The sequence below is a fragment of the Mus caroli genome, unplaced genomic scaffold (assembly GCF_978045245.1).
Source record: "Mus caroli unplaced genomic scaffold, Mus_caroli_1 scaffold_13, whole genome shotgun sequence".
Lineage (NCBI taxonomy): Eukaryota > Metazoa > Chordata > Mammalia > Rodentia > Muridae > Mus > Mus caroli.
In genome coordinates, this window is record NW_028227268.1 from 65778099 (window position 1) to 65803404 (window position 25306).

General features: G+C 44.6%; 1 protein-coding gene across 3 annotated transcripts in view; it reads right to left on the reverse strand.

Annotated features, from left to right (window-relative positions):
• The window catches only part of Gria1 (glutamate ionotropic receptor AMPA type subunit 1), a 315652-nt gene that overhangs the window by 21581 nt on the left and 268765 nt on the right, over positions 1-25306 (reverse strand). For all 3 annotated transcript variants that reach the window (XM_021178393.3, XM_021178392.3, XM_085830005.1), the window contains exon 13: positions 18081-18328. In XM_021178393.3, coding sequence (XP_021034052.1) covers positions 18081-18328 — 248 coding nt within the window. The remainder of the gene's footprint in view (positions 1-18080; positions 18329-25306) is intronic.

Sequence of the window (25306 nt, forward strand, 5' to 3'; positions counted from 1 at the left end):
TGTACCCAAGGGCAATTCATAGACCGTTGTGCAACTATAATAAAAGGGAGGAGTGTGGCTGGTTGGAGATGTCCCAGCAGGCAGCAGGGAGCCTTGATGGGAAGGCCGGCTGTGTAATTCAGCTCTGTCCCTGTGGCCTCCTAGCCTGGATCTCTCACTTGGATGAGGTTGAGATTCCCATCACACCCCACGTTGACTGTGGACACTCTAGTTTTCATTGTCTTAGTTACTTGCTTGCTTTTGGAAGATGGAACCTTTGGATGTTCTGTGGCTCAAGTGTGATCAGAAGTGTGCTGGTCCCTCCCTCGGAAACACTTTCAACTCTCAGGAACTCTGCTGATTGCAACCATTACCTTTGATTTACGGTTGTCAGTCGTTGGCCAGCTAAGTAGACTGTAGCATATGGATCCCCAAAGGCAGAGGAGAGAGGCTCTGAAGGCTGGTTTGCTGCCTGAAAAGGACTTCGTATTTATGCTTTCACTTTCTCCACATGGGGAGCTTAAATGTGGGCAATTTTCAAGCTCAGAAAACAGTTTCCATTAACTGGGAAAGGCACTCTTTAGTCTTTTAGATACCTGCACAGGCCAAATCCCTTCCTAGTTATTCTCTCATAAAGAATGAAAAGTAAGAAAAAAAAAAAAGAATAAAATAAGAGTTATCTGAGTTTGAGCCACAAAGCGAAGGCATCAGTGGATGTCCTTGAGATTTCCCAGGGGTAGAGTTATGCTTTCCTTCTTTCCTCCCTTGTTCTCAAATTTAAGTGGCTATAGGTAGAAAGACTCATATGGGAGAGGGAGGAAAATAGACAAAGAAAAGAAGGTGCAGGGAGCGACTGAAAGGGAATAAATGTGAGGCCCCCAGGATCTACTGTGGACATTGTGGGAAGAGTCACATCCTGTGTTGGTGGAGTCACGACCTTCAAAAACAAGAGCTATATAAGGCTGACCTTCCTGGAAGACTTCCAGCCTTGACAGTGCAGGCTCTCCCTCGGTAACACTGTCCTAGCTGATTGTCCCGCAAGCCCAGCACCTTCAAACAAACCATCGGTTTCCTGAGCAGAGCAGACCCTTTCTGCTGCTGTAGACCATTCTTCACATTAAAGATGGGGTTCTCTGTGCTATATATAGGTTTGAGAATTTTCTTTTTATCTTTTATGGTCAGATGAGTGAGTGAATAAATGAATGGAAAAATTAAGTTCAGTATCACCTACATGAATATTACAATGAATATTTGGCAAACTTAGCTGTCTGTAATGGAAGAGAAGAGGAATGGAATGCCAGCAGAGACAATGTGGAGGGACAGTCAAATCAGTGTGACGGATATACGTTTTATGAAGGATTTGTTGTGGTCTGGGCATCCGACAAAACCATTGACCCACTTCACTCTGTGGTCACATTCCTACATGGTTGTCAGTTTTTACTGCTTGAGTTCTGCAATCCATCCACACTCTGCCCATGGTTCCCACTCAGCTCTGTATGGCTCCAGCCCATGCACATGGCTACTGTGTTCTAATACCTTCCAAAGATAGGGTGCTATGTAACCTTTGCAGTGCCCAATGAACTGTCTACTCCCCCTTGAAGCTTTGGTATAGAACAGACTGCTGCAGATCCCCAGTACCAGCAGAACAAGCAGGGGTGAAACCTTGATACATCATATCATAGAGCAACTGTTATTAATAGCTTAGTAATGATTTAATATGCTACAGAACATATTACCCAGGAGACATGGAAGCTTCTCAAAAGTTGATTACACCATAGGTCACAAAGCAATCTTTAACACACACACACACACACACACACACACACACACACACACACACACACACACACTCATTCTCTCTCTCTCTCTCTCTCACACACACACATGTAGGCACACACAAAACCAAAAATACCTATACACACACATGCAGGTGCACACATGAACGCATGTGCACACACATGCACAAGGTCAAGATAATTTGGAATATCCTATACAATCATTGTAGGATGAAGTAAGGGAATATTCAGAAACTACACAAAATACTTAGAGCCTGAACAGCACATTTGAACAAACAATAAATCACTGAAGAAATCGTGAAGGAAATTAAAAATTCTTGAGAAACAGATGAAAGCACAACCTCCCAGACCCTCTGGGAGTCAGCAAAGCAGTCCTAAGAGGAGGTTTTACGGCTAGAAGTGTTCACAGTCAGAAATCATAGAGACCTCAAATAAAAGCCAAAACCAACAGTGCATCTCACAGCTCTAGAAAAACAAGAAGGCAACACAAACCCAGTAGACAGCAAGAAACAACGATTAGGCAGATGGTGATGGGGGTGGGGCATGGATGAATAATAAACAGAATAAATCAAATGAAGATTCTGCTCTCTGTCATAAAGGTTAACAAGATTACAACTCCCAAGCCATGATAAAAGTCCTAGAGAAATTAGGAACAGACAGAACATTCCTCAAAGCAATAAAGCCAACATTATATTAAATGGGAAAACAAACTGAAAACAGTTCCTCTAAAATATGTGATGAGGCAAGGGTGGCCATTATTTCCACTCCTAGTCAATATTGTGAAGTTGGAGCCAAAGAGATAAGGAAGACAAAGATGTAAAAGACACGGAAACAGGAAAGAGAGAGGTACAAGCATCTCTCTTCACAGACTGCGTGATTCTACACTTGAGGCCCTATCAGAACATTCTTGGATTTAATGAACACTTTCAGTATGGTTTCATGATACAAAACCAACACACAAAAAATCAGTAGCCTTCACATATACCAAGTAAAGAACTTTCTGAGAAAGAAATTAGAAAAAACTATCTCATTTATAATAGCCCCCCTCACATAGAACTAGAAAAATAATTCAAAAATTAATATGAAAGTACAAAAGACCATATAAAGCCAAAGCAATTCTAAATAGGAAGAACACTGCTGGAGATGTCTCAGTTTTTGAGCTCAAATTATTCTACCGATCTATAGTGACAAGACTCATGGTGGTTGCATAAAAACAGGTGTGCAGACCAATGTAATAGAACAAAGGATAAGCCCATACAGATAACGATCACATAAGTTTTGACAAAGGATAAAAACCCTATACTGTAAAAAGATAGCCCACTTAACAAACAAATGGTGCTGGCAAGACAGATATCCGCACATAGGCGAATGAATTTGGACCCTCATTCCTCACCCTGCACAAAACTCACCCTGCACAGATCAGAGACCTTAAAGCCTGGAGTTTTGAAACTTGTAGAGGAAAACATCGACAATATACCCCAAGCTGTAGAGATAGGTAGAGGCTATTGGGGCAGACTCCAAAAGCACAGGCTTAGCCCTGAGAATCAACAAATAACATGGCATGGAGTCAAAGGTTCTGCATTGAAAGACAAACCATTAACCCTGTGAACAGATGGCCTACAGAATGGGAGAAAATGCCTTGCCAGCACTGGACAGAGGGTTGAGACCTAGCACTTAAAATAACTTAAAAAAAATCCCCCCACCCCTGGCAACCAATAAATGGGCCGAGGAACAGACTTCAAAAGAAGTGTACATGGTGAGTAATATTATTTTTTTTAATCAACACTCCCAGTCATCTGGGGAATGGAAATTCAAACCGTTTTAAGATTCTAGCTTAGCTAAGTCAGAGCGTCTGAGATCAAGAAGGCAAATGTGATGAGACGGCAGGGAAGGTGAATCCTTGTTCACCACCAATAGGAAGGCGAATGGGTACAGCTATTATGGAAATTGGCATGGAGATTTCTCAAAAAACTAAAAATGGAACTTTCATATGACCCAGCTGTGCCTCTCCTGGGTGTGCATCCCACTGTATCATGCCACTGAGCCGCTGGCTCACCTGTGGTCACTTTTGCTCTGTTCACAATGGTATGATATGAAACCAGCCTAGATGTCATCAGTGGACGAAGGCATAGTGAAAATATGGCATATGTACACAAGAGAATTTGACTCAGTGTAAAGAAAAAGGAAATTTGTAGGAAAATGGATGGATTTGGAAAGCTTTGTGTTAAGCTGAAGGGGCACTGTAACTCTGAGGCTCTGGGCCATAATCCATCCTCCAGGCGGCGGGTGGCTCCTAGACATCTAGGTCTTGTGGATGAGGAAAACAGTAATTAGTGAGGATGGGAGAGAAAACAAACAAGTGTGAATTAAATGTTAATTTTGGCTGAGTGCAATGTTTGAAAGAATGGTCATCAGGTAGCACACACCACCAAGTGGGAGTATGGATGCTGGAGGACTTAGATCTGTCTCTTTGTCCGTCCGGTTTCACTGCAGGCTGTTGAGAACTCTGTGTTGGGCAGGCCATGGCGGGTCCTAAGCCTGGTCTTTGGGGTTCGATTTTGTGCTTTTACCATCTCCTCCCAGGACCAACTCAAGAAGACTCAGCATAGTCATCTGTCCACCAAGCACTCCTGATGGCTGTGCCTGTGTGTCACCCATACAGACAGGATCCAGAGAACTGATTTTGATGGCTAATGACAATGGACATCATTATTCTCATCCAGAAAGGATAAGGGGGAGGGAAGATTAAACTTGGGTGACAACTTGCTAGCAAACACAACTATCTTTTAATTTTAAAAACTGACAATTTTCCTGGTGTTAAATTACAAGGGAGGAAACTGTGTGAGTCTTTCTACAAAAGAAATCATGGTGGACAAGAAAGTTGTCTTTTAAATATTAAAAAAAATCTCTCTCTCTGGGTGTGAGTGTGTGTGTGTGTGTTTATGTGCACAGATGTGTCTATCAGGTGCCTGCAAAGGCCAGCAGAGGGCACTGTATCTCCCAAAACTAGAATCATAGGCAGTTGTGAGCTGCCCAACATGTTGTTGGGGACTGAACCCATGTCCTCTGCAAGAACAGCTAGTACTCTTAGCCTCTGAGCTATCTCTCCAGCTCTAGACATTTTAAATTAATTTTTTAAAGTCGTGTGTGTGTGTGTGCGCGCGCACATACACTTGCATATGAGGGCTGATGGCTGCAGATGGCAGAGGCATTGAAGTGTGCATGTGTAAGCGTGCATGTGCACATGTATATGGGGATGTGTGTATGTATGTGTGTGCACACTCACACACATTTGCAGGTGAGTGCAGGGGGCTGCAAAGGCACTGGATTTCTCTGGAGGAAAGTAACCTTTTTGTAAAAGTAAAGCTAACAAAGATGAGCATCTTATGAAAGCCATTTTAAACCATGCATGCTAGGTATATGCTCCAGCCTTCTGTAGACATATAGCTACAATGGTTTTACCCAAGGGAACCAGCCCCATTTCTCTTGTGGGAAGAGGCTCATTGTATATAATTATGACCTGTGATCTTAGCATAGGGCTGTTCATAAAAGGTTACTAGAGAATCTGGGTCAACTTGTGGTTATGCCCCATCTTTCTGCCTCCTCTGGGTCAAAGCTTTGCTCAAACATGGGAGCTTTCTGCTTTCAGGCTTATGGGTAGATGCTGTATGGCTCTGAGCTGATTTGAGGTGTTCAGTCAGACAGGAAACAAAGCCACACATGGGAACATCTTATTTGATGTCTTGACACTTCTACCTCGTTGCAAAGGATGAAAGCTCAGTGTGGCCAATCTGAGAGAAGGCAGCTTGGTTCAGACAGGGATTCCATTCAAGAACTTTTTGTACGAAGCACACACTGTTCCTTTTGGTCCTAGGATTACCTTGCAAAGTCCAAAACAAGTTCTCATTTGGAAGATCAGAGCATGAAGCATCAGAGGTATCAACTAATGATGGCTGCCCCTTTGTGGTCACTTCACTGTGTGAAGTACTTTGCATTTGTCTAGCCGCACTGGTTGGTTCAAACTGTCAACTTGCCAAGACCCAGAATCACCCGAGAAGAGAATTTCAACTGAGGAACAGTCAAGGTTAGGCTGGCCTAGGTACCTACCAGTTGGGGGGTGTTTTGATCGTACACTGACCCACTCTGCATGTGGGCAGTGCTGTTTAGGGGGTCAGGCTCCCAACTGTGCGAGAGGTGCAGGAGGAAACTGGCTGAGCGTTGGAGGTAAGCAAGGATGAACTTGTCCCTCTTGACTCTGGATGGGAAGTGACTAGTCGCTTGAGTTCCTGTCCCAGCTTTCTTGGTGATAGACTGTGACCTGGATGTGTAAGCCAAATAAACCTTTCCTCCCTAAGTGGCTTTTGTTTTCTTCTCTCACAGCAGCAGAAAACAAGCTACCACACTTAACTACTTAGACAAAGAATAAATGCTAGCTGCTTCCTTCACATTTAGGGAAACTGAGGCTTAGTGAGGTGAGGTAACCTGTCCTACAGACTCTTGTGGCTGCCTAGCAGACCCAGAGTCTACCATCTTGACTCCAGTCCTAACCGCCACTTACTGCTACTTTCCCAAGATGGAAGAGCTATAATGTGGAAGGGTTTGAACACAGGGCCAATGTATCCTAAAGCTTGCCTAATTTCCAAATCCACAAGCCCCAAGTAGCAGAGTCAGGTGTACATCAAAACCTTTCCCCTCTTGGTCTGTCTCTGTGCTATAGCAGAAAAATAAAAAAAAGGCTCCGGGGTGTGTGGGATAAAGTTGTCCGAGGAGCTTGCTATTTTTGATGGATGCTAGGAGGAAGCAGCACACAATTTGTATATCAGCAGGAGAAAGTCCGGCTCTGGCAGGCAAAACAAAGCCCGGGTGAGCACTGCTGTTCTCGCCTAGGTAAGGGCCATCACTTCTTGTATTGCTCATCTCCTTCCTTTCTGCCTCATATTCTCACCTTCCTCCTCTCTCTCTAATGTGTTGCTTTGCCATTTATGAGCTGCCCAGCCAGGAGTGGTAACGGTGGAGTTCTAACAACAGTCAGAGCAAGTCTGTTTGTCTTTGTGATTCCACTGGCGTCCCGTGTGATGATTAATAAAGAAGGCAGAGCTGCCTCTTCCTATGGCATTGAAGGAGGTGTTGGGGCCAGAGCTTCTATTGTCTTGTGCCCCTGGTGTTTCCCTGAATGCTTTAAAGATGGTGCCTTAAGGACAACAGCTATCAAGCATGGCAGGTGGGTACCTTCATTAGCACAGTGGTGGGGCTGTGAAAAACAAGGAGGGCTTTACAGGCAATCAGAGTTTGTTCCTAACCATGTTGCACAGTGCCTTTTGAGAACTTAAGCAAATTATCATCTCTCTGAATCTTAGGTCGAGACTGGGAAATGGGGATAGCTGAATCACAAGGCTAGGGGAAGATAGTACACAGGGGAAGAATGCACACAGGGCACTGCATACACAGGAGCGGTGAAGACCTTGTGGTACCGTCAGTCTAAAGTGATCTGCTCCATGGAGTGGAAACCCCCTCCCCCCCAAACCTATGGAATTTTAGGAGGCATGCCTTATTGGGGAGAGGTGGTCAGTTTAAGCCATCACAGGCAAGCAAGGAGACCTCATTATGTGTTAGACATACTTCTGCCATTTGGATGTAAGTGTATGGCAAGACATGAACCTAGAGGATGACCCCTTCTCAGGGAAGCCACATGTGCTCCACAGACGAGCAGTGTAGGATGGAGACAAGAGTGTTCTGTATGGAATTCAGACTAGAAGCAGGAATCTGCTTCTCAATTGCCACATTAATTGCATAAGTCTAAATGCATGTGTGTGTTTGTACATGTGTTGAAATCTATATATTTAATGTTCCAGATATCAGTATTTGTTGATTTTCAATTTTTTTTGAGACAGGATATCTTGTTGCCTAGGCTGGTTTTGAACTGATTATATAGATAAAGCTGGCTGTAAATGGCTAATCCTCCTGCCTCCACTACCTGAGTGCTGAGATTATAGTCATATGCCACACCTGGCTGTGATCTTAACTGTCCTGTCACCTTTTCTTCACATGTCTATCTCTGAGGAGACATTCTTGTTTAATACTGGAGGAGACATTCTGGAAACGAGGCTCCTTGAGTTGTGAATTCAGCATAGGGAATCTTGAGCCAATTCTGTCACCTCCCTGTGCCTCAGTTTCCTGAGCTCTTTGATGAAGACAGAGACAGAAATACATTCATAGCTCCACTGTGTGAGTAAGAGGACATAGGCAGTACTTCTTGCAGGTGTTTGATGAACTTTGAGTTAACTGTCAATAAGCAAGCCCTCGACACACCCTAGGCCTGGACATATGGCCCGGGATACTGCCCCGGTACCCTGAGATACTTTCTCTGTGGTCCACCCCAGGTGTACTGACCTGAGAAAGCTTCTCTCTTTTGGAAAATCTCCATCTCTATTTAAATGGGCTCAAAGTTGCACAAGGCCATTAACACACACACTCACATAAACTCCCACATACATAAACACTCACACACAATAAACACACACAAACTCCCACACACATATAAACACCGACCCACATAAACACTCACACATATAAACACTCCCACACACTCCCACACACAAACACTCCCATGCACAGAAACACCACCCCCACACAAATACTCTCCCACACATAAACACTCCTCCACACATATAAACATCTGTCCACACAAATACTCACTCACATAAACATTCACACACATAAAGACTCTCACATATACACACTCATACACACATTCATACATATACACACATAAACAAACACATAGACACACACATATAAATGCACACACACATACACACATAACTCTCTCTCACACATACATGTGTGTACACACATGTGCACGCACACACACACATTTCACATACCCTCCCTCCCTCCCTCCCTCCCTCCCTCCCTCCCTCCCTCCCTCCCTCCCTCCTTCCCTCCCTCCCTCCTTCCCTCCCTTCTTCCTTCTCCCTTCCTTCCTTCCTTCCTTCCTTCCTTCCTTCCTTCCTTCCTTCCTTCCTTCCTTCCTTCCCTCTTCCTTTTCTTTCTCTCTCCTCCCAGCCTTTCTCCCTTTCTCTCACTCTCCCTTCTTATCCACCAGCTTCCCTTCCTATCTTCTCCTTTTCCAGCTCTTCAGAGAATGGAGGATGCAGACTAGATAGCCTCTCTGCCAAGAGTGCTTTGTCTCTGATCAGACCTGACCTGGGTCACTGAGTTCATGGGGTTACCATGACAACATGTATCCCTGGCTACCCATCAGGAGGCAAAGACCAATTGAAAGGGACTGCCATTTCCCTGGGACATACTGTATTTATCCTTAGCAGCAGGGCCCTGCACCAGTACTAAGCTACAGGAAGAGAGGCTGATACTTGTGAGTGTGGGAGGAAGGGAGGGAGAAATGAAATATTAGAGTTTTATTTTTTTCAGCATGTTCCCTGTGGGGGAGGACTGCAGATTGTTCTTGGAGAGAGACATTTTATTTCAAATGTAGCCAGTGTGTGCAGTGGAGAGGGAGATGGGCGAGGCTCATGTGTGTTTCTGACACAGTGGGTTTTATAGAGAAGGAACAAACAAATTATTTAGATCTAAAGTGACTGTTGATGGGTCTAAGGAGGAGATGGATAGAAAACCTTAAGATGTGTCTTCTGTGATAGGTCCTTTGTGGAATTTTATCAGTTTGTTGAAGAAACTTCATGCAATTATTATTCCAGTTTTTATGACTGTGTGTGTGCATGACATGTGTATGTATGTATGTATGTATGTATGTATGTATGTATGTGTGTGTGTGTGTGGGGGGCAGGTAAGAATGTGTATGTGCCACAGGATATGTGTGTGTGTGTGTGAGTATGTGTGTTTGGTGAGCTTGTGCATGTGCCACAGGATCACAGAATGTGTGTGTGTGTGTGTGTGTGAGCATGTGCATGTACCACAGGATATGTGTGTATGATATATGCACACACACACACACACACACACACACACACACACACACACACACACGTTGATGAAGGACAACTTGACAGAGTTGGGTTCCTCCTTCCACCTTTACATAGGTTCTGGGAATTGAACTCAGATCACCAGGACTGTGGAGAAAGGCTCTGAGTCACTCTCTGAGTCACCTCACTGGCTCAATTCCACTTTCTAGATAAGAAAGCAGAGGTTTACAAAGCTTTCATGACCTGGCAAGGTCAGACACTGGCGAAGTCACAGACCTATGGCCTGAATTGAGTTATGTGCCTCCAAAGCTGGTGACTACTGTCTGGGTTCCCCAACAGCCTTGCTGCTATGTGCTACCTCTTCCCCCCCAGCCCTTTCATGCCCTGCTTGACCCTACTGCTGACCTGTCCTTTTTCCTAAACTTTTTTTTTTCGAGACAGGGTTTCTTTGTGTAGCCCTGGCTGTCCTGGAACTCACTCTATAGACAAGGCTTGCCTTGAACTCAGAGATCTGCCTGCTTCTGCCTCCCAAGTGCTGGGATTAAAGGCATGTGCCACCACTGTTTTGGCTCCCCTAAACTTTTTTAGCCCTCATTTGCAGAACACAATCCCTAGAGAGTCATTCAGTCTCTGTATTCCTTGATCCCACACTATGGATCTGTGGAACCAGATTACTGGAGTCTGGAAGAGAAATCCCCCCCCCCCTTAAAACCAGCTCTCCTGGGAATCTCAATAGAAACTGAAGTCTTTAGAGGAATAGACTGGATGCCACACAGATCACTTGTTTTTTGGTTTATCAATTATTTCCAGAATCAATGTGACTGTCTGGGAGAAGGGAACTCCCCACAGCCTTCTGTAGCTCTCAGATCAGCACCAGGCAAAGAAATAGTGTTGGAGGAAGGACCCCAGAGCTGCCTCCAAGGTCCCCATGTGTGTGCATCTCACACATCCTTGATGAAAGTGGCTATCACGTTCATTCTTTCTTTACCCAGATGCTAATACAGACAGTTATTAGAAGTAGCATGGAGGGAGAAAAACATATCTCATGGGAACTCTAGGGAGATGGAATTGTTGTTGAGTAATCCAGAGATTCTTTTATGTTTGAAAAAAAGAACAAAGAAAAAACAGGCTGGAGCCTGAATTGGCCACCTCCTGTAGCCATGCAGGACTCCCAGCGGATGGATAAGGATACCAACCCGTCCACAAAATCTTTGACCCAAAATTTTTCCTGCCTACAAGAAGTGCAAGGACAAAGATGGAACAGGGACTGAGGAAGTGACCAACCAATGACTGGGACAACTTAACATTTATCCCATGGGCAAGAACCAATCCTTGACACTATTAATAATAATGTTAGGCTTGTAGACAGGAGTATAGCATAACTGCCCTCTGAGAGGCTCCAACCAGCAGCTGACTGAAAGAGATGTAGAGAACCACAGCAAACATTAGACGGAGTTTGGGTAGTCTAGCAGAAGAGTTGGAGGAAGGATTGAGAGATCCAGAGGGACTAGGGAGCCCATAAGAAGACCTACAGAGTCAACTAACCTGGACCCTTGGGAGGTCCCAGAGACTGAACTATCAACCAAAGAGCATACATGGGATGGACCTAGGCACCCTGCAATATGTAGCAGATTGTTGGTCCCCAACAACTAGAGCAGTGGCTGTCTCTGACTCTGATGCCTGCCTGTGGATTCACCTTCTCCTAACTGGGATGCCTTGTCTGGCCTCAGTGGGAATGGATGTGTCTAGTCCCATAGTGACTTGATGTACCAGGGTGGGTTGGTACCCAGGGGCTCCTCACCTTTCTCAGAGGAAAAGGGGAGAGGGTATGGCTGTGTGAGGGAGTACTAGGGTAAAGGGAGGCTTGGGACTGGGATGTAAAGTGAATAAATAAATTAATGTGAAAAATCAACTAGAAGAGGAAGAGGAAGAGGAAGAGGAAGAGGAAGAGGAAGAGGAAGAAGAAGAAGAAGAAGAAGAAGAAGAAGAAGAAGAAGAAGAAGAAGAAGAAGAAGAAGAAGAAGAAGAAGAAGAAGAAGAAGAAGGAAGACATGAAACAACTTGAGGAGATACCTGGTAGCCGGTATGATCCTGGCTGGTGGGCTAGGAGGCTGGTATCCCTTGAAGCTATGCCTTACATGACCTTTCACTCATTTCAGAGCAAATCTGAAGTGATTTTGTTTGGGAAGCCAGTCCTTGGCAGCATCAGTTGGTACCTGTTTAGTCCTTGGCCAACATCACCAAATCTCAATAAAGACAACTTCCCAAACTACTCAGCTTTAAAGCAAAGACTATAACAAACATGGTGGCAGCCACTTCTTCCCTGTCTCTATCCCATCATAAATTGTGGCCAGTTTACTGCCTCCTTCCAAGATGTTCAGGACAGCTTTGAAAGTGACTTATCTGCCTGGGACCCTCCTCTCCTGCCTACTCTCATTACAAACCACCTCCAGATAATGTTTAGAATCAAGGTGCCTTCTGGTCTTTGGGTTACTCTTCTGACCTCTGCTGACATCAAACCCAAGTTGCAGAGGCAGCTGCCACCCTTCACTGTAGACTGTAACTCATGGCTCTTACTTCTTGACATTTCTTCCATTTGGTAGGACCCTAGCAATTCCAGACAAGCTCTATGCTTGCCATTTTCTGCACTGGTCCAGTCTGGTCTTCTATTCTTTTCTCTTATAGTTCTTCAATGCTTTTACTTGGCTAATCCTGTCTCTTGGACATGGTTTCTTCTCCCTTTGATTGCCATTAATTGTCTTATGCCCCCAGCAAAACAGTAGGTGTGTATTTCTGCTCAGGATCTCTTCTGGACACTACACCACTTAGGGACTGGAGTTGCTTTTCTCACCATGACTTCCTCAGTCCTATGAACAATGTTGTGTGTGTGGTGGGTATCAGAAGGGGAGCTGTGAAATGGAATAGCTCAGGGAGTAGATAACAGACCTTTCTGAGTACTTGTCATTCAGGAGGGCTCAGGGAAATGGCTGCCTTGTGTTCATGTCCCCTTGGCCCAAACATCTGGCATGGACAATATGTGACAGGAGACTGAGATGTCACAATCACAGAGACCACAAAAGCCCCCACATAACCACAGTCAATTAAAGACCAGACTTTGACCAATGTCATGATTAGGGTATAACTTAGCAAATCCATTAAACTCCTGGCCTATGATTTGTGAAAGAGAGCCATTAGCTATGAATTCAACAGAGCTCAATCTAGTATAGACTCTTGCTTGGGTTTGTAAATATAGGCCATGAACCTTGACCAAGGAGATTTAACACTTTGTCTCTAACTAAAGGGATTTTGTATCTCAGTGAAGAGACTGCAAAGGCCCATAGATTATAATTAGTGGATTTACTAATTGCCTTTTCCCTAGTGACTGGCATTGGCCTGTCCATCTTTATCCAGAACCCAAAGACGTCAGAAACATAACTCAGCCCTTCACCCAAGCCCAAACATGCAGAGACAGCCAACAAACAGCATCTGTTTCAAAGGAATGCCACCTGTCCAAATGGAAAGCCAAGCGTCGAGCTGCTTCGCTTCATCAGAGTGTTTGTTTCCAGGCTGGGGAGGCAAATGCTAATCTGTCACCGAGAGTCTTTTAACAAACAGTGGGGACCATGACCTGGATCCTGCTAAGCAGAACTGACAGGTGTTTGAGCAACATTTTGGTCTCAGATCCTTCCTTCCTTCCTTCCTTCCTTCCTTCCTTCCTTCCTTCCTTCCTTCCTTCCTTCCTTCCTTCCTTCCTTCCTTCCTTCCTTTGTTCCTTTGCTCCTCCCTCCCTCCCTTCCTTCCCTCTGGTATCTGTGTCTTTCTGTCTGTCTCTGTGTTATATGTACATGCTGGTGTGGGTATTTGCACATGAGCATATGCATGTGGAGGTCATAGGTCAGTGTTGGATGTCTTCCCATATTGCTTTCTATCTTGTTTCTTGAGACAGCGTATTTCACTGAACTCAGAGCTTGCTGATTTGGATAGACAAATTGGGTGGTAGTGAGTTTCAGGAATCCTCCTGGCTCTGTTTCTCTAGCCATGCTATGTATGCATGGGTTCTGAGAATTAAACAAGGCTCCCTAGGTTTCTACAACAAGCACTTCACTGACCAAGCTATAGCCATATCCCCTAGACATCAGTTTTTTGATCTTGAGAGGCAGAAATTCACAGTCTATCTTGGAGCAACGTGTGGCAGGCTGGAAGAGAAGGTCACTAGTGGGCAGAGGCACTGTATTTTGCAGAACAAATGGTGGTGGCATTGGGCATGTAGAACATCTGCCTGTATGGGCTCTTATGGCTCCACCTTTGATGGAATGGTGAGAAACTCATACCCATATTCTGAGCATACAGAATCACATTTACATCATGAACTTTAAGCGCTTTCCGGTCTTGTGAGTGACTTAACAGCTTTCAAAACAATTGCGAGGGTTCAGAGGACAAGGCCTTCCCTTTCATTTGCCCTGGTTTCTGCTTGCCTACAGAGTGGTTTCCTAGGAAGTAGCTGAAACAGGCAAACATGTGTCTTTCGGGTTTGAACCTTCTTGGGAAAACAGTCCCTCCAATCTTGGGTGTGTGAGGCAGAGATATAGTGGGAACTAGCTGCCATGTGTATACATATACTCTTAGCTGCTACACAGTGATTCTTTCCCCTTTTTGCTTATGAGTGCGGTACGTGTGCATATGTGTGTGCAAGTTTGATGGAGAGACAGAAACATGCAGGTATATGTGCCTGTGTGTGCACAGGTCTGGAGCTGATGTCAGGCATCTTCCTCCATTGCTCCCACTTTATTTACTAAGGCAAGGTCTCTAGCTGAACATGAGCCTAATCAACTTTAGCTAGTAGAGGTAGTCAGTTTGTCTAGAAACCCCCCTCCCCACCTCTCCCTGAGTGTTGGGGTTATAGGTGGCTGCTGCATTGCCTGGCTTTTATGTGGGTTTCTGGGATCTAATCTTTATTCTACAGGCTTGCACTGGAACACTTAAATTTGGTGATCCAGGCGCCAACATTGACCCCTTCTAGCACAGATAAGAAGCAGAATCCCATAGACAGCATGGAGATTTCCCAAGCAGAAGTGCTGGACCCTCTTCTGACAGCTTTACTCTTGTGAAGTTTGGTCAGGAGTCACATGATCCATGGCTATCATCAAGTGCTCCAGAGGAAGGAGGACAGGGATAGGCCAGGGTAGGTGCTCCCCTGCAGTGGGAATTCCTCATGTGCAGGTGGGTCTTTGGGCTTCTGTAACTGAAGATGAATGCATTTATTATTTTCCATTTTTATTTTTGTGGTTGAATGCATACCCATGTAAATTTATGCCGTGTGTGATCTGGCAGCTTCTGGTCTCTGTGAATCCTGTAACCAGATCCTTTGGGGTTCTCCCTCCCTTTCTCTTGTTCTCATTCTCAAACCACCACAGCTCCATCTTTTACAGAGATATAAACCAAAGAAGTAGGCCTTTCTTTACTGCAGCTCCTGATTCCTGGTGTTGACCCTGGCAAGAGTCTTTGAGTGTCGAAAGTGCACCACAGCTATGCAAAGCAAAGGCACCTGCTACCTTTAAGCCAGGGTCTGTCATCACGTTCCGCTGTCAGACTGCCCAGTGGCTGTTCTAGACTCCAAAATCTTTATTTTTATTCCTTGAGTTGATGGTTATCATTTGGCCTCAGTCTAGCACCTGCTTTTGACAGAGGCATCAATCATCTACCCTGGAGCTGCTTTTGAGTAAGTCATAGCTTGGAGCTCTGAGTCAGACAGCCTGGCCTCCACCCTTGTGCGCACCTGCTGTCTATTTTCTCGAATCTGGACTTTTGTAACATAGAGCTAATGACAGTGCCTAGGGGTGAAATGAGATCGTGTTCATGCCACGGCAGAGTTTGTTGCTAGAGTAGAAAGGCATTGCAGTGTAGAATATTCAAATTTTAGGTCCCTGTCACCAAAAACTTCTGATGCTTTGAAGGCTGTCTTCTTATGCCAAGTGCCTGTGTTAGGGGAGGGGCTGTTTCAGCCCTCTGTTGATGGACAGGCCACAGCACCTCTTTGTGCCTTGTTGTCAGTTGATGGCCTTGACCATAAAGCCATGAGACAACTACTGTTTTTTCTTGAGTCCGTGACATCTGATTCTTTACATCTTTCTAGGCTGATGGTCTGTAAGTTCTGGGAATAAAGGTCATTTCCTCAACAAGCATTGCTGTCTGGATCTCATTCAAAGTCTGCCTAAACTTACAGAGAGTCTTGTGAATTTTTCAGGGTGATGGAGCCTGGTTGCTGACTACCACCAGGTCATGAGCAGTCCCTTCACTGAGGTTGGAGACAGTTATGTCTAAATCCTCGCTGCCATCTTTATTGTTTGAACTTCTGGAGAATTACTTAAAATTCTTTTTTTTTTGTTTGCTTGTTTCTTTTTTTTTGTTTGTTTTTTTGTTTTTGTTTTGTTTTTTCGAGACAGGGTTTTTCTGTATAGCCCTGGCTGTCCTGGAACTCACTCTGTAGACCAGGCTGGCCTCGAACTCTGAAATCCGCCTGCCTCTGCCTCCCAAGTGCTGGGATTAAAGGTGTGGGCCACCACTGCCCGGCTTTAAAATTCTTGAAAGCCTTTTATTGGCATTTGAATAAAGACTAAAATCTTTTTACAAAACCCTGTTCAGCCTCATGTTCCATGTAGCCTGTCTCCTGCCCTGTCTCTTCCTTGTGTTACGATTTCTTGCATTAGTGTCTTCCAGCAGGTTGTTCTTCATCTGTACTGCTCGCTAAAACTTTAAAATCTCTCTGTCCCTGTCTCTGCCTGTGTGCCTGATCTTTAATGAGTGTCTCGTTTCTAAAGAATGTCTCTGATGTCTTGCTTGTATTGCTGACTCCAGAGTATACGGGATGTTGTGTAATCTGCAACTCTGTCCTGCTTAGGGTAGTCCCAGCATCATTAGCTTCTGTTTTTCACTTTGGTCTTGATTTTTTTCCCCTCCATTTTGGCCCTGGAGAGTTCCTAACTTGCATTTAAAAGGACGGTTGTTACATCCTATCCACCATACCCACACATCTTACAGTGACAATTTGGTTCTATCTTGTTACTGGGAATAGATGTCCTCGAGGGCCCCTTTTGTAGACTATCCTAGTACCTTTCATGATAATTATTAAAACATTAAGCAATTATAAGCTGTTGAATGGCTGCCTCCTCTTGCAAGCGTGTAGTTACACGGGAAGGGTGCCTTGTTCAGAACAGTGGTGCCAGCTGCCATGCCAGTGCCTGGGATAATGACAGAACACAGTGCCATTTCCATTAATGAATGAACCAAGGCAGAGTGGCCGTGGCTGTCAGGTGAAGCAGTCCCTCTCCATCCTTTCTCAGCCTTTATTAACCCTTCTTGCTCTTCCTAAAATGGTATCCTTTATCCTTTAAGTAGTTTTTCCTTCTTTGCTCGCCTTTTATCTTTATTATTATTTTTAAAGACAGGGTCTCTTTGCATAGCCTTGGCTGGCCTGCCACATGGTATGTAGAACAGGCTGGCTTTGAACTAACTCAGAGGGGTCCTCCTATCTCTGTGTCTCTTAAATGCTCAACTTTGGTTTATGCCATTTAGACTCACAATGTTCTTGACTTCAGGAGGACTGGGGTGTCAATCCTATCTGTACAGGTGAGAAAATCTAGAGGCTGGGATGATCGAGTGTCTTCACTTCTGCAGGATAGTAGCAAATTCTAGAATTAACTCTGCATTAGCCCATCTGATTTTTAGTATGAAGGACTTACCCTTATCTATTTAGAAAGAATAGCAAAGCTTCTTTATGCGAACAGAATATTGACTTTGCCTCTTTCTGATCAACCCACTTTTGCTAAAAATGCCTGTGTCAAGGTAGCTCCACAGGCTGTGTTGACTTGGATCTCTTTACCAGGAGGTCCTTTGATTTGAGCATTTCTTAAGGCTCAGACAGCCGTGCTTTTCATTTGGACAATGTGTTTCTACTTTTGAGAGACACATTACAAACCATTTCCTGTCAGAGTCCATAAAGCTGGAGAACCCTGTTCATGGCTGAGTTGGATGCAAGGTCTCTAGCAAGGGATGGAGTGTCACAGATCATAAGACAGAAGCACGGGGTTCATCAACACCCAACACTTAAGGAGTGAGGTGGAAAGCAGGGCATGGGGAGGGACACACAGTGGGTAACGTCAAAGCAAGCTGAGGCCCCCAGGCCAGTTTCCAACCTCAGGGTTGAAGGTCACAGGTGACTGGAATCTTCCAGGCCCACAGGCATTTCAGAAGATCTCTTCTTGGAGGCTCGCATTATGCATGGGGGCCTGTGGTAAATGCAGCAGCTTCGTTCCTGAGAGATAGGGAGGGCAGAGGGAGCACGAAGGAAGCAGATCTGGGTACTTACCTCAGGGCGGACCCCTTGGGTGTTGCAATGCCATAGCCTTTGGAATCCAAGTTACCTCCCACTTTCATGGTGTCACAGGGCTTGCGTTGCTCAATATACTCATTCATGGTGGACTCCAGGAGGTAGGCATATTTGCCTTTAGATTTTCTCACTCTGATCATGCCCTCCTCTGTGGTCCGAACAAACACAGACGGTTCTGCAGATTTCATGTATGTCCACATCTTCTCAAACACAGCGATTTTAGACCTCTGGCAGGGGACAGGAACGAAACCAGGGTTAAGCAATGGCAGTGCTTGAATTGGGGTCGGCACATGCATCAGTGAAGAGCTGAGTGGAGTTTGATCACACATTCATGAGCCAGATCAGCTTAGGAAGAAACAAATTATGAGTGATTGCAAAATAAGAGCCTCTAATTAGCACCAGTAGGTTCCAAGGTACAAATATCTTGTAAATACAGAATGCGCAGAGTATCTCAGAATCATTTAATTACTTCTGAGCAATTATACTCCTAAATGGGAGAAAGATAAGCAACTGGGTCCCTGTCTTATCTTTAAAAGACATTGTAGATCTGTCTGTAGTTCAATAGAGATGCATGTATACTGCCCCAAAGCAGAGGGCTGAATATCAGAAGGATTTGACTTCACTAAATACTGTAAATTTTTTAAAAAGAATTAAAAAATAAACAATAGCAGCAACAACAAAACCCCTTTTTGATCATGTACTGCTAAGTTCTAGTAATCCCTTATTATGAGGCCTGTCCCCCAAACATCACTGTCTGATAGAGCATATAGTATGTGTGATGGGTGGAATGAGAATTGTCTTTCAAAGGCTCTGGGATTTGAGTACTTGGTCTCTAGTTGGTGGTACTGTTTGGGAAGGTTTAGGAGGTGTGGCCTTGATGGAGGAGGTGCATCACTGGGTACAGGCTCTGTGAGCTTAAAGCCTCCTAAAACTTCCAGTTTACTCTCTGTGCTTTGTGTGTCTCTGTGCTTTGAGGATTTGAGATCCCAGCTTCCTGCTCTGGTTACCATGCCTGCTTGCTGCCAGGCTTCCCCACGTTGATGAACTCCTATCTGGAATCCCAGATAAATCCTTCCTCCTATACATTGTCTTGGTCATGGTGTTTTATCACAGTGACAGAAAAGTTATGAATACAACACGAGACCTGAAATTTCCTTACATTTTTAAAGGTCTCCAAACTGGGGGAGCTAGCTCAGTTGGTGAAGTGCTGCTTGCTTTGCAAGCATAGGTCTGAGTTCATATCCCTTGCTGGTACCCACATTAAGAAAAGTTTTCCTCAAGAAGAATGAAGACCAAAGTGTGGACACTGTGCCCCTTCTTAGAATTGTGAACAAAACACCCATGGAAGGAGTTACAGAGATAAAGTTTGGAGCTGTGACGAAAGGATGGACCATCTAAAGACTGCCATATCCAGGGATCCATCCCATAATCAGCTTCCAAACGCTGACACCATTGCATTCACTAGCAAGATTTTGCTGAAAGGACCCTGATATAGCTGTCTCTTGTGAGACAATGCTGGGGCCTAGCAAACACAGAAGTGGATGCTCACAGTCAGCTATTGGATGGATCATAGTGCCCCCAATGGAGGAGCTAGAGAAAGTACCCAAGGAGCTAAAGGGATCTGCAACCCTGTAGGTGGAACAACATTATGAACTAACCAGTACCCCAGAGCTCTTGACTCTAGCTGCATATGTATCAAAAGATGGCCTAGTCGGCCATCACTGGAAAGAGAGGTCCATTGGACTTGCAAACTTTATATGCCCCAGTACAGGGGAACGCCAGGGCCAAAAAGTGGGAGTGGGGGGGTATATTGGGGACTTTTTGGATAGTATTGGAAATGTAAATGAGGAAAATACCTAATAAAAATATAAAAAAAAGAAAAGTTTTCCTAGTGTAGCAGGGTCTGGAATCCCAGTGCTTGGTAGGCAAAGGCAGGAGAGTTTCTGAGGCTTGCTAGCAACTCAATTCTTGTTAGTCACAGAGCTCCAGGTTTGGTGAGAGACTCTGTCTCAAAAAGTAAGGTGGAAAAATGATTGAGGAAGACACCCGATTTTGAATGCTGTCTCTATGTGCATATGTGTGTACTTGTTCATGTACTTACATTCAAGTGCACACACATACCACACACACACACACACACACACACACACACACACACACACACACACACACGTTCCAAATTTGATGAACCTGTTTCTTTATCTATGAAAACAGCTCTGTTTTTTCTTTTTTCCTTGGGGCTTTGACTGGATTGTTTAATCCATTTGATACAGTATGAAAGATGGCTACTTCTTTCTTTTCCCAAAGACCAGAACAAATCCCAAGTCAGCTCCAGGACAGTCCTCCTTAATCTCAAGTGAACACTTATGCCCTCAACCTATAAAAATGTAGACCGCCCCTGCAATAAACCTAGAGCTTTTTGATCTACCAGGGTCCCAAGGGTTCTGATTTATGAGGCCCACCATTTGTCAGTGAGATTGATTTCCCTGTAGGTCACAATTTCAGGGTCACTCAGTGTATAGGCTGGTTACTCTATGGAAACTGATAGTCATCGCTTCTTGGACACTGGGCTCAACCTGTAGAAGCTACTGAGGCAGGAAGGTATCTTCTCTGTGGCTCCTTCTCAGACTCTAACTGAGGCTCTTACCAGGGTGCATGGTCCAGGATCCCAGACCAGCCCTCACATCTTACAATCTCACACGATTTTTTTTTAAAGGGAGTCTTTTTGCCAAGAGCATTTTAGGGGTATTGGAATCTGGCTTGTGATGGTCCTTTTCTCTTTGTGTGTGTGTTTTGAGGAAGAGAGTATAGGTACCCATCTGTCTCTATCTTCTAGAGCCTAGGGGTCAATATCTATGCCTTTCTCTATTGCTCTCTACCTTATCTTTTGAGACAGACTCTCTTTGAATCTGGAACTCACCACCTGGCTAGACTGGCTGCCTAGAAGGCTCCAGGGATCTTTCCATCTTGACCTTCCAGGCATTGGGGATAAAAACAACATTTTTTTTTAAACATGGTGCTGGGATCTGATCCCATCTTCATGCTTGTGCAGAGTACCTAATGCCCTGGTCTTTATCTCCAGTCCCAAAGCTTTGGAAATGGACCAGTGCTAGCTGCATAGAAAGGTCTTAAAATAAGGAAAAGACAGTTACTAAAAAAAAAAAAAAATACAACCTGCATATAAGTAGATCACATCTAATTAATATAGGACCATTATTATATATGCAACAATGTTTTTGGGATGTATATAGCATTAGGTTTTTTTTCTTGATGTCAGGAATATCAACTGTGAATAGCATCTTAATACACAACTGTCATGCTAGTTAACTGATCTATAAGATACTTAGGTCCCAGAAAAATTCTAAGTTTTGAGTCAAAATTACTGAAAATAGTTGCTTAGAATTTTAAGGAGGCATTCAGCATGAATTTAATTTGTGGTGATCCCTCATTAGACAAGCCATTTCACTTGTTCACAGAGAGATCTGGAGAAGACATCGGAGCTACTCTTAGTTTTAAGTCTAACTCTTGGTTTGTTCTCTAGAACACTTCTCTTTGGGCCTCTGCTTGCTCCTTTTATTTCTTGGTAACTTTAAAACATCTTGGTGGCTTGAAATGTCTGCTTCTGACATGAATCGACATTATCATTGTGTGAGAGAGGAGAGAAGAGAGGAAAGGGAGGGGCAATATCCACCCCAGATCCTAGATCACAGCATGTCCAGGGGCCTCAATACTCTTTTACAGGACACAAGGAAATACATCTATTCAGTCAGGACTGGATGATCTTGCAGGCACAAAACCAACAACACACTCAGCAGGACCTTTGTAAGATGCAATTTGACCTGACAGGATGGCACAGTAGGGAACAGCCTGTGGACAGGCAGAGCAGAGCAACCCTGGGGCAGCAGTATGCAGAGAATCACTGCATCTTCTCAGCCATAGCCCCAAAGCCAAGGCAGTGCTCACAGGTGCTCAGGGACCACCAGGACAATTAAATCTCCAGGAACTTAGGTGGAGTACGAACAGCAGAGAAGCCTGGGGATATGCCAGGGTTTCTGTTGTTTTGGACTCTGTCCTGCACAGTCCCTATCGCCTTTCACACGTCTTAATTAAACTGTTCATAGAGAATTAAATTCTCCCACGACTCTGGATGGTGCTGTCATGAGGACTGGGAACTGGGTTCTTCTGAGATCGGGTGAGGAATTTCATGCTTTGCTTTGCTTTCCCCCTTTTGCTGCCCAGTGAGAGTGGAAGGTGACGTCTCCCTACCCACCAAAGTCTTGGTCAGTCACAGACATGCCAGGACTCCTGGGACATCTCCTAGCAGTGTCCTTTTGTAGGTAAAGAAACTGGGGTAGGTGATATAGCAAGGGGAACTGTGCCATGGCGTCCTGCATGGGAGAAACCCCCTAACTCCTGGTGGCACATCTGTGTTTTTTTCCTCTCTACCAACTAGCTTCCTCCATTATATCTTGCCAGCTACAGGAGCTTGGGCAAGTGACATAACCTTTCTGAGATTCACTGTTTCTCTTTGAACAGTGGTGTTAACAGTTCCCATGGACAGTGTTGCCATGGAGACAACACACAATCATAGGTAAATGCTAGCCTAGTGCCTTGCAGGAAGAGAGTGCTTAGGTTGTGGGATTCCAATGAATATTTGTGTCTTTTTTGTTTTCAAGGTTACTTGAGTGCTGGAATGCTCAGTGCATGGCTTGCTTGGCACTTTATTGACAACAATCAGAGACTTTGACAAAGGGCCCTTCGAGACCTCTGCTCCTCCACCAGTTTTATCTGCCCTCAACACAAAGGCCTGATCATGTCCACTGGTCTTCATGTGTTCTCCCTGGTCTGATACTATTTAACTCTTCTCCGATATTCTTCTCCAATAGATCATCTTATTCATCAGGGGAACAGTGTCTGCTGTGAGACAGCCAGAGGAGGAGTTGGACACAAAGAAGCCCCTTTTGTAAGCAGTTAGGGTTACAGATTCAAGGAAATCAAATTGTCTATATGAACTGGCAGTGAGCTCAGAGAGCAGAGAAGCTGCACAGTACACTCAGTGAGTGATTGCAGGGTCCGAAATCCCAAAGCTCTGACTCAAGCCAGCTCATCACCAGCCCATGTTCTTTTTACCTCCATGTTCTTCCTCCTTGGAACTTGGCTGGGCCCCATCCCCCATGTTTCCTGGATCCTGAGCATGGTTACTGGATCCGCCAACAGATGAGATTTCCCTAGGTATATTCAAATTAACGGAACACATTCATCCCAGCTGGATGACTTAATTTGTATACAGCCTTACTTCAAGGGTAGGAAAGCCTCCAACCTGGAGTGCTGCTTAGCAACTCATGCAGGGAACTGTTGCTCTACCTTCCAACAAACCTCACTTGCTTTCTCTTCTTAATCCTGTCATTCATTGTGGTCATGAGGCAATGAACTCAGAAACACTGGCTAGGGGTGACTTTGGTGGCCATTGTGAATGGAAAGAAGCAGTCTGCAGAAGGCTGAAAGACTGACTAGACCAACTGCGATGTAGAGATGTCGAAACACTGCAGGTTGAAAGCCTAATTACAAGTGATTTCAGTCTAGATTTAGCTTATTGAGTAGCCAATCTTTGTCCCTCTTTTGTGTTAGACCCAACATCCTGTCACTAAGGTACAAAGCTGGACCTAACAACAGATACATTCCCTTTAGAGTGTATTAACAGAGGAACTCTAATTTTCCATAAACCAGAGGACTAAGATTGTCATCACATGACATGCAGGGATTATGATTGAAATTTTTCTGCTTTGCAGTAACTGTCTCCTTAATGTTTCCACCATTGCCTTTGAAAAGTGCCCTGACTTAAGAATTTCTTAGTTCTATTACCACAAAAACTTCCATGTTAGAACATAATGTTTGGGGGTGATCAGGGAGTGACTCACATTTGGCTCCAGAATTAACTATCTCTTATTCTTTTACAGGGAAGGGCTGTGTTTTTGTGTTGACACTGTCAAGTTTCTGAACCTAATACATGAAGTCCAGGAAGACTCCTTTGCTCTCAGAGAAGCCATAATAAGAGGGAAAGCTATAAGTACCAGGATTGAGCCTCGTCCACATATTTCCTAAGCCATTCCTTACTAAATGACAGACTGTGGAGAGGGGATGGATTGTGTTTCCTGTCTTTTGCAGCACAGACTAGTATATGCTAGGGATCTGAATCAGCCCTAAATGTAGAATTCCATTTTCCAGGGGTCTTTAGACAGCTGAGAAATGTTCCAAATATTAGATTTTTGTCTAGGGGCTGACCAAGCAATGGCCCCTAAAGGAACCGTTTCCTCATTCACACCTGCTGTGAGGGAAAGGGCAAGCCCCCCACCCAAACCTGCCCGAGACTGTGGCCCTTTAAGAGTCCCCAGGTGTCTGCTCCAGGAGAGTAGCGAGCACCCTAATTTTCATTTCTCCAAACGAGCTTATAGGTGCAGGCTACCAGATTCCAAGACATCAGGAGGCTACAGGTAGCACATTCTCTACCTGTAAGACAGAGATACACCTTTCCCACATGACCCCTACTCTCCACCTCCTCCCAGGTCCTCCCTCCCTTTTCCTTAGCTTCTTCCCACCGTTCCTCTTCCTCCACAATGTACTACCTCATCTAAGTTATGCATTAACAAGATTTCTTCCTCCTTCCCTTAAAACTCAAGACAACCTGCCTTGCCACTTGGGAATCAGAGGCAGCCTGACTACAAGGAGTATGGGCCATTTGTGTGTCACCTATCTGGCACAAGACCTCCCCTTTCTGAGTTCTATAAGAACTTATAGGTCAAAAATTCTGCCTCAGGGACCTAAACTCTCCTCAGATCTTCCACCATGCTGTCTGTCTATGGCATTAATAGTTCTAATAATCTTTCACCCAAAAGGACAGTACACCTCAGTAGTCCTTTTGTGCCCCTGCCCCCAACCCAAGAGCTTTCACTGAGTTTCTCCGATTTGCATGAAGATAGGCAGTTATCTTGCTCCTTGCAATCTCACTATCTTATCTCATCTTATCTTATCTCATCCTATCTATCTATCTATCTATCTATTTATTTTGTGGTGGTTAGGAAGGAATGCAGAGTTTCCTGAGTACTTCTACCATGGAGCCACTCCCACCCGGCCCCCACACTCTTTAATGAAAAGGGAAGTGTAATGGAGTGATTCCCTTCTGAGGAGGCCTTGGGATCAGGGATGCC